Below are 10,255 nucleotides of genomic sequence, written 5' to 3'. Positions count from 1 at the left end.
ATTAGAAGAATTTATTGGCCTACAAAATGCCTACAAGTAATGAATTTTTAGCACAACTCCTAAAATTATCTATTTTTGGCGTGAATGAGACACTGTCGTCACATTCCTGCGCGTGTCAGGAAAATTCCTCAAGTGGTTTTTTTCCAAAACAACGATGCGTGCAAAAAGAAAACTCATATCACTTGGAGGGTTGGAGGAATTGTGGATTTTGTGTATATCCTCCTACGGACTTAGCTTTGCCTGCCTTTTGGCGTTTTCCGTACGAAAAGACAACACAAAGAGGTTGAGGTGTGGAAAGTTTCAGAAAACCTCCAAAAGTTTCGCAGTACGTTTTTCAATTTATTGGACAGAGAATAAAAAAATTCCACTCATTTGCATAAATATTTATATTATAGGAAAATTACAGTGAAAATAATTTAGCCTTAATAAACTATCTTAAATTAGTATGCAATACATTTAGAAAAAAAATCTTCATTTTATACTTTTTTTTCTGGCGAAAGAAAAATTATATAAAAAAACTTGGCACAGATGAATTATTATTGTCACGAAAATGAAAGAAAGAAATCGTATTAAATATTTTACGATTTTTCTCTTTCTCCATCTACAATTTCAATTTGGTTCTTTCTGTCCATAAGATAAACATCTATATAATTATTTTTGCTTTAATTTACTGTATAGAGGACCTTTTCTGTTTTAGTCTTGTCAAAATACAAATTTCTTTATGGCAGTTATTAGCGTATTAATTAGACAAAATTAATTTAAAAATAAATTGTAAATTAGAAGAGAACTATTGAGTTTCTGAACACATTTTCCACTTTTATCATTCATTTCACTCTTACGAAATAAGAAAAGTGCAAAACTTTTCTTTTTCTCTTTAGCAGCACACGTGAAACATTGACCTTCGATGAACATGTGACAATTTGTTTTTAGTCACCAAGGTCAAATGGTGGGTTCGTTGTGATGTTTTTTTTTCTAAACCTTTCCCCTCCGGCAGAAAATCTCCTCCAGCTCAATGATGTTTTGGCAGAAGGAAGCCTCTCGAAGGCACATTTTGCAGAATAAATCACTCACCTCACTTGCCCGTGGTCAGACATTCACTCAGCAACACATTGGTCAGACCATCCATATCCGTCCAGTCCCTAATCTCATTGCGTATCACCACGTTCCGGATGCAACCCTTGAAGTTCTCCCGACTCAATAGGGTTCCGCTCGAAGCGTTTTCTATTTCGGAAAAATAGGAAATGATATTCTAAGAATAGTTCAGTAAAATTTGGCTATAGGGTAAATTAGGCTAATTCAAAACCTGCTCCAAATGGAAACTTTTCGCTACTCCAAGTGGAAACATAATTTTTCCCATGATAAATACAGTATTAAATTTTTTATTTATATATTTTCTATACCTAAGTTTCATTATTTAGTTAATTTTGCTCCAAATAAAGCGAAAAACCATTCATATTCACAAATTTTAATTTATAAATTTCTCAGAAAAATTATAAGTGTATTTTTTCACCATCGAATTTATCATCAATCAACCATGTTTTCTAATGAAAAACACAATAGGGCGATTGTTCTTTTATTCGTTTTTTTTACATTTATGAAATATTTCTGGCAAAATTATATGAAATTAAGTGTTCATCTTTATTGTTAACGGTACGTGAAGTTTTCAAATGAAATAATAACCTATTTCGTGAACAAAAAGGATTTTTCTGAAGTGTCTGCAAATGCTTCAATTGGAAACACCGGAAATATGATTTGCTTTTTAAAGGTATTCTTATTGTCTCAGATGGAAAAGGAAAAAAGACAAGGAATAAGAACAAATCCTGCACTCAAGAGCAACTCAACAAGGTTTTGAAAGCCTTTCGTCGCGGTTTCATTTACATTGTTTGTCTCCAATTAGAAACCTTCCCTTGTCTCCATTTGGATTAATTTGTTTTCAATAGAAGCTTTTTGCACTCGTGTATTTTTTTGTATTTAAGAAATTTTCAAATTATATTTAAAGAATTTTCACTAAACAGTAACATTCTAGAAGAGCTAAGGAGCAAATTTATGTAATTTTCCTCAAAAAATATTAAATTTAATGTGTTAAACCTTCTGTCAAAGTTAAGGCGCCTGGAAATGGTTTTGAATTAGAACATTTACCCTAGCTGGCTCCAAAGCTTTCATCTCACAGATAAAAAACTTTAACCTTTTGGTCTCTGTGACCTTATCTTAAATAGTTCCCAAAAATAAATCAATATCTATAATTCTCATTTTTAGTATCCAACTTGTTTTACTGATATTGACAATGAAAGTTACTGTAGAATTTTAAAAACATCATAACCCTATGTGATCATCGCTAGAAGTGCTAAAATCGAAAAAGACAGAAATTTTTCAATGTAGAATCGAGATCCTTACTTCCGGTATTCTTTGAAATTTGAGTAGAGTAAAGTACCAATACTTTGCACGATCCCAAGCTTCATAATGACTAAATTTTGCTCAATGTTTTTCAATAAATATGACTCATGGCGTACAGATTTTGAAAACTAGGGGAAAGTGTCCTGTTTTTAAAATATATTGCGGAGTTACTTTATTCAGAAACATAGGAGAAATTTAGTCAATATGAAGCTTAGGACCGTGCAAAGTATAGGCACGTTCCCCTACGCCTAGCTGACAACGAAAACCCTCTTCAAAGTTGATTTTTTTAAATAAAATTTTGTATAATCTCTAACTTGGACCCAAGAATTTATTGATCAAATAATAAATAATAATAATTTTGTTTAACTTCGCATAACGCCCCGTACTATGCATCTACCGCTGTCTCTTAATTTTACAAAACGTCCTCTAGACGGCTTAGCGGAAAATGATAGAAATGTGGTTTAACTACTATTTCGAATATAATGACGCTAAGCCGTCTCTCGGCTAATCCTTAGGTCTGTCAAGGCCCTTCTAGACGGTTTGCGGAATCTTTGTTTTTTTTCCACTTTGTTTTTTCTACTTTTGTTTTTTCCAGTTTGTCTTTGGAATCTTTGTCTTCGGTAATCTTTGTTTTTTGGAAACTTTCCCTTTAGAAATCTTGTCTTTCATATATTTTAAACAAGTATATTTTATTAAATAATGAAATTACAACAGTGTTTTGGGAAGTTTTTGTTTTCATCCTTTGGGGCAAAGGGAAATTTCCTGTGTTTTGGGAAGATTTTGTTTTCGTCATTTTTGGGCAAAGGGAAATTTTCTGTGTTTTGGGAAGATTAGTTTCGTCCTTTGGGGCAAAGGGAAAATCTCTTTTGGCAAAGGGAAAATCTCTTTAGTAATATCCTTTGGAGTAAAGGGAAATTTTCTGTGCTTTGGGTAGTTTTTAATTTCGTCCTTTGAGGCAAAGGGAAATTCTATTTTAGGAAGTTTTGAGTTCCGTCATTTGTCGCAAAGGGAAATTTTCTGTTTTTGGGAAGTTTTTGTTTTCGTCCTTTGGGGCAAAAGGAAATTTTCTCTATGACAGACAAAATTTCCGATACTTATACAAAAAGTATGAAAGACAGGATTTCCAAAGACAAAGTTTCCAAAAAACAAAAATTATAGAAGACAAAAATTCCAAAGACAAACTGGGAAAAACAAAAATGTAAAAAACAAAATGAAAAAAAAACAAAGATTCCCGATCCCCTTCCAGACATGCTTTAAGGAAGTTTTTGAACTTCCGACTTAGATGCTATACCTCAAAAGTACTCTTGAAACATTTACCGTATATCGGTTCTAAACTGATTTGAACCGATTCACAGTAATAATAATGCTGGCACAACATTCCATGAAGGAACAAGGCCTTCCGCAAGGATGCAATCCGAACACCTTTAACGCCAAAAAAATTTCTGGTGACCCAAAGGGGATTCGAACTCGGTACACTTGCATCATAGAGCAAGTGCTCTGCCACTTGACCCATTATAATAAAAAAATAAAATAAAATTGATTTTCGGACAAAAATTACTTATCGGTTGATAACTGGTTCACAACCAGTTCACAACCGATTTAAACCGATTTATAAATCACTCAAAACATAGTCCAAAATACCTCAGGACTAATATAATTGAATTTAAGATAATAAAATTAGTTATCTGGTTATTACTAAACCGGTTATTGGAACCGGTTCAGACTTGTCAATATTTCTAAGATCGTCGTGCGCTTTTTCCGTTTTTTGATACGTTTTAAAGATTATTCAGGCGGACATTACGTCCTAATTACGGTTTTTCAAGGTCAAACGGCTAAAACGCTCTAAAGAACGTGTTTCTCATCCTAATGATATCATATTTTGGCTCGTTGGAAAGGTTTTGGAATTTCTAAGAAGTGTGAAGCAGTTTCAATCGGTTATCGTTAATGAAGCGGCTGCGAATCGTAAGTAATGTGTGTCCGAAAATCAACTCTGTTTACTTTTGAGGTATTTTAGGGATTATTCTGAATGATTTATAAATCGGTTTAAATCGGTTGAGAGACGGTAAATGATAAATGATGCGAAAGTACTTTTGAGGCTGAGCATCTAAATCACGAGTTCGAGTTCGAACACTACTTCGCAAAGCCTGGGACGCTTGTCCATCCCTTCTGCATAACAACAAATCAGCAGGACACTGGAAGTCTCTCTTGATGCAAAAAGTCACTACTCGTTCAATACGCTAAGTTCCGAATTATAAACTTCCTTGTTATCGTTTGGCCCAATTGAATTGAGAAAGAAATTATATTTTGAAACTCAGAATCTAGAATTACTACTCGATTCTGCCTCAATGCTCAAATATTTCTTCTCATTAATATTTTAATAGTGCGTTATTTGATTGGTCAGAGCCTATAAGCTCTTAAAGTTTTATCCAATCAGAAAGCACGATGAGCCAAAAATATTTAATGGAAATAAATTTTACGGTAAGTTTGGCTAATCCTTTAACCAAGCCTTTAACCCAAAAAACTTTGGTGACAGGGGATTAAAATATATTTTAAAAACAACAACTCGAAGTGTTAGGTTGAAATTTTTTTTTTTTAAATAAAAGGATAAAGGATTAAAGAGAATTTATGTAGCCTTGCTACCTTAATGTGAGAAAGGTTTTCACTTGCCTGGAAGTCCGCCAATATAGAGTGGAGATTTGGTGTGAATCATCCGGGATGTATTGGGTGGTTGGTGGGAGGCCACTGTGAGGAGAGTGGGCTGATTGTCAATGCGGAGCGCCAACTGTTCCGAATCATAGAACGCTGACACCGTATGCCATTGATTGTCACACAAGGCAAATTTCGATGGTAAACTAGTTTCCACTCTCAAGGGATTGCCATCGCCAAAGTCACAGGACATCACAACTTTCCCCATGAAGACTTCCAGGGAGAGAGCCGGATAGCCATTTCCTTCTGATACACTCAGAAGGATGCCATTCAATTCGGATGTCCGGAAATCAAGCTCCAGTTCTAAGTACTTTCCCACGTGAAAGACGCGCTCTTTAAATAAACGAATTAGAAGATTAAATTCTTCATCTGAAAATTTCCAATACAATAATATCTGTACGTACTATATGTTGCAAAAGCGTCTCCTGGAAAGTATGATCCTTTTTCAATCCGTGGGAAGCACTGTCCGACATTGAGATGCTTTCCTGGTCGAGCAAGATCTTGAGTCACATTATTAACGCTAAATCGTCGGATGCAACCCTTAAAATCTTCCAATTTTGCGATCTAAAACAGAATTGGAAGAAAAATCTGTTGAATTGAAGAGATAAATTTGAAGGAGGAAATATCTATAGAAGAATTAATTGTTTCTTTGATTCTTGCAAAAAATGGCAAGGTCCAAAAACTTCACAAAAAAACTATTTTATAAAAAAGTACAATAAAAAGTGAATAGGGTAAGTGTTCCAAATTTCGGCATAGTTGCATGCAAGCGACAAAGTCTCAAGTTTGAAATATAATATTTTTAATAAAAATTGAATATTTTTGTTACTCTTTTATAAGGAATGTTGCTTGGAACCTTGCAGACAATTTATCATCTTTATTTCCTCTAAAATCATTCTTAGTACATTTTAAAATGAATAAAAATGTAGACATAGAATTGGTGGCCTATTTCGGCCACCTTCATTCTCATAGTTCCTTGCCCTTCCAGAATTCTTTCAATGTCTTTTTCAGATCATCTTGCTCGTCGAAGCGACATTTTTGTGATTTTTTGCATTGTACAATCTCAAGAGAATCCAAAAACTAAAAATTCATGGAAATTAGAGGAACAAAATAGTAGGTGAGATTGTTAAGAATCTCACCTAATATATGGCCGAAATTGCAAGCTGGCCGGAATTTGGCACACCTACCCTATCACAATTCAAAAACAAAAAATGTTATTCTTGAATTTATAGATATAAAAGTTTCTTATGATTCTAAAGGCAGAAGAACTCATAAAATTTTTCCGATTTGTCACTTTATTAAAAAATAAAAATACAAAAAAAGAATTTAAAAAAATTGAAAAATATTTTTATTTCTTGAACTCTGTATGGACAGAAATATACCTAATCCTTTTTTTTTGTACAGACCTTAAACTAAGAACTGCCAATCTGTGCTTAAGCTCGTGTACGAAAATGCTCTTTAATCACACCTAAAAACGTTTTTGTTAATATTTAGGATTCAGAAGACTCTCGAAGGATAATTTTAAGCGATTAGAAGAATCTTAGGTTCATTGGAAAGGCCAATGAATCCCCTACAAGTATAAACCGTTTTTATCGATTTATAGATGGATAGAATCAATAACCGATTTGTCTTAATAAATTAAAAAGTATTATTACTTTAATATTTTGAGCAACACTTTTAAGGGAATTAAAAATTGATTGAAATCGGTTACGATACGGCGACTAGCATAATATCTAAAATACATTATACCGATTTTTAAAAAGTTAAAAATCAAATGGGAAGTACAAAATCGAAATTGGTCGGTAAAAAATTAAATTCAGTCAGTAAATAATTAATTTTATCAGAAATAAATTAAATTTTCAACAGTAAAAAACAATAGTCCTTATAAAAAGCGTATAATTTCACTCAATTTATGTACAATTAGTAATTAAAATTATTGCGCGCAAAAAGATTTTTTTTGCGCAACAGCCATATGGATCTGAGAGCTCTAGCTGCTTCCATATATTCCTCAAAACCTTGAATGTGGGCAGGAACTAAACAAACAGGATGAAATGGGCTAGATACCAGGTAATTCTCACCTAGGTTTCAATGCCCACTTCATCAATGCCCACTTCACCGTTTCAATGCCCACTTGCGGTTATTCTGGGAGCATTATCTAGTACTTTCTAAACGAGAAGGCGGCTAATGAGCACAAAATACACTAGGCTAAACTGTCTGGTCTCCGGAGTGTTAAACTAATCCTGGAATCAGACGGGAAGTGGAGAAAAGAGGTTCAAAACATCAACAAAACACAGCTAAGTACGCTAGCTGACCTGCTCGCGTAAACACTGCGCTCTTGACTCCCACTTAAAAAGAATAAGCATTAACTCGAATGAGATTTGTCGATTTTGTCGGGAAAATCAAGAGAACAATATTCACATCTTGTGCTACTGTCCGGTACTTGGGATACAACGGAGGATATCCTTGAGCAACCCTGTTTGCGTTGCCCTATGTCCTCAAAATGCTCCAACCTGGAGTTTCATTGTCCTTCATTAAGGACGCCAAAATAGATCTCTATAAACAAAAAGGTTGGGTACAATAGATTGATCAGTCACAGTACTTGGGCCTGCTTTTGGGATCACCTTAACATAAATAATTAGAATAAAAAATGATAAGTAATCCTAATAACTTTTATGCTTTTGATTTAACGAATATTTGAACAATATAAAAAATATATTATTTTTTCTTTAGTTTTTGTGTTCTAAAATTAAAAATTTCACTAGATATTTCCCCCTTAGCCATTAGCAATTCTATAAGCTTACCATTTCGGAAGGAAGAGATAGGGAATTATCGAAAATTCCCCCGACAAACATTGCATTTGCTGCACTAATCCTCTTTGGAAGTTTAAGTTGAGCTGAGCTATTGTGTCGACTTCCTCCTGCTTCCACACTCAATGTCGCTTTCCTATCGACACTACTCAGTGCCACATGATGCCAGTGACCGTCATTGAGCTTCAGTGGAAGCCTCCTCTCTTCTCGTCTCCTCCCTCGCACCACCAGCAGCACATGCCCATCCCTCAGCATCAGGACAATGTAGTGCTTCTGCTTCTCCTTCGATCCTGGCGCCACAAAAAGGACGCCATTGGGATAGAAGGTGCGGAAATGAAACTGAATGTTGAAATTCTTCTGCCACAGATGCCTCCCAGGGATGTTAATGATGGAGTGACTGCCAGATCCATCTCCAAATTTAAAAGCATTCGGCTCATATGAATAACTTCCCACCTGTCAAGACAATTTTTCCCGCAGAAGCGCACCAAGAATAAAATGGGTAATGTAAAAAAGAAAAAAGAACAGTTGACATTGTGGTTAAAATTCTATATTGGGAAAAAAGCAAAAAAAAATTGAATTTACCCAGAAAATGCTTCCCAAATTGTTAATGGATGATATTCAGAGAATTTGGTACAATAGTTTATTTTTTTGTATGTGGTGTTGGTCAGGTTGTCTAATTATTTTACACAATTTTCTAAATAGGTGATTATTTTAAATAAAAAAAAGCTCTTTTTACACACTTTTTGCACACCAAAATAGGATGTTTAATTGTAACTTTTAAATAGAGAAAAAATAATCTAAGATAAGAATTGCAGAATAAATAAAAAGAGAACTACTGTGTGATGTGAGTAGCAAATTACAGTATATTAGTTGATTTTCTACGCGCACTTCCCAGTCTCGTCCTAGGGAGATCCAAGATTAGTTAGTAAGAGAATTTGTGAGATAGTGAAAGATTTCTTATTTTCAACACAAACTTTACCACTTGTCGTACCAAATTGGCCTTTACGATGAATTTTGAGTAGATACATTTAATTGGATTAAGCATAGGTCTAGCATAGACCTGTGTCTGGACAAAGCATAGGTAACTAACCTGTCTGGACTAAGCATAGGTCTGCATAGTTTATTTCCTCTAGACGTTTTTATGAAATGTGAAGTTAAGGGATAGATACCACGTGACACCTGTTTTTTTTAATTTAAATATAAAAAATTTAAATGTTCATTTCAAATATCAAGTCGATTTGTTGGTCACGGTTTATTACGAAATATCAGTTATCCATCCTTTATTTGAGATTATATAAAAACTAACCTCAATAACCTTTATAAGATTTGTATTTCCAATTCAGCCAAACGTATATATTTACTTGAAAAATATAAAATACTTCTTTTAAATGCGAAAAAATCATCTCGCAAAATTCTTGAAACATGAAAACATAATTAACAAATTTTGAGAAAAAAATGCCAAATAGTTTGTAAAGCGTGGAATCGTTTGAATTTCCTCAACACTTGATATGATTTTGATAGTTTCAACTATTATTTACTTTTTGTTTGTCAGTTGTCATTTTTAGTGCATTTCATTAGTTTTATTTAAGTATCACTCTTGTTAAAAAATATTGATTTTTGGTTGAGATATCTCAAGAAAATGGAGAGAATCCGACAACAGATAGTTGACATTTACCTACAAAATCCAAATGCGACTTATGCGGAAATAGGAAAACTCACCGGAAAGTCGCGCTCAACAGTCCGAAAGGTAGTATTGCGATTCAAGGATACAAAGACAATTGTCCGAAAGCAGGCTGGTGGTATGAAGCCTGGAATTCAAAACCTCGACATGGAGAAAAGGGTGCTGTGGTACTTTAAGAGAGAACCCCTCTCTATCCCTCCGAGATGTGGCCAAAAAGACGGGTATTTCACACTACCCAGTTTATAAAATTAAGAAGAAGAATGATTTAGTGACTTATAAAGCCCAACCTGCACCTCATCGTATAGATAAGCAACGACAGTCCGCCAAAACAAGGTCCAGAAAGCTGAATGATCACCTTCTTAAAGGTTTTGAAAGATGTGTTCTAATGGACGACGAAACCATCGTGAAAGCCCACTTCCACCAATTGCCTGGACAACAATACTATACGGCAAAGACTCGCACAAGTGTACACAGAAAGTATCGATAGAAGAACTACACCAAGCTCCCGAAAAAATACTTGGTTTGGATAACAATTTGCTCGTGTGGTCTTCGAAGTCAAAAATTTTTCATGGTCGACCATGAACAAAGAGATTTACATCGAAAAGTGTCTCAAGAAACGTCTTCTGCCGCTCTATCGAAGCCATGATGTTCCACCATTGTTTTGGCCAGA

At 34.4% G+C, this 10,255-nt stretch overlaps 1 protein-coding gene across 1 annotated transcript in view; it reads right to left on the bottom strand.

Moving 5' to 3' along the window:
- Nucleotides 1–368: 368 nt before the first annotated feature.
- LOC129806736 (laminin subunit alpha-1) overlaps nt 369–10,255 on the bottom strand; it is a 138,152-nt gene continuing 128,265 nt past the window's right edge. Inside the window, exons 15-18 of the mRNA XM_055855508.1 lie at nt 7,899–8,357; nt 5,505–5,664; nt 5,062–5,433; nt 369–1,221 (exon numbers count right to left, since the gene is read on the bottom strand). Coding sequence (XP_055711483.1) covers nt 1,073–1,221; nt 5,062–5,433; nt 5,505–5,664; nt 7,899–8,357 — 1,140 coding nt within the window. The 3' untranslated portion in view covers nt 369–1,072. The remainder of the gene's footprint in view (nt 1,222–5,061; nt 5,434–5,504; nt 5,665–7,898; nt 8,358–10,255) is intronic.

This window comes from Phlebotomus papatasi, chromosome 3, assembly GCF_024763615.1.
Source record: "Phlebotomus papatasi isolate M1 chromosome 3, Ppap_2.1, whole genome shotgun sequence".
Taxonomy (NCBI): Eukaryota; Metazoa; Arthropoda; class Insecta; order Diptera; family Psychodidae; genus Phlebotomus; species Phlebotomus papatasi.
The sequence above is the reverse complement of the archived record's forward strand: the minus strand, read 5'-3'. Positions and strand labels throughout refer to the sequence as shown.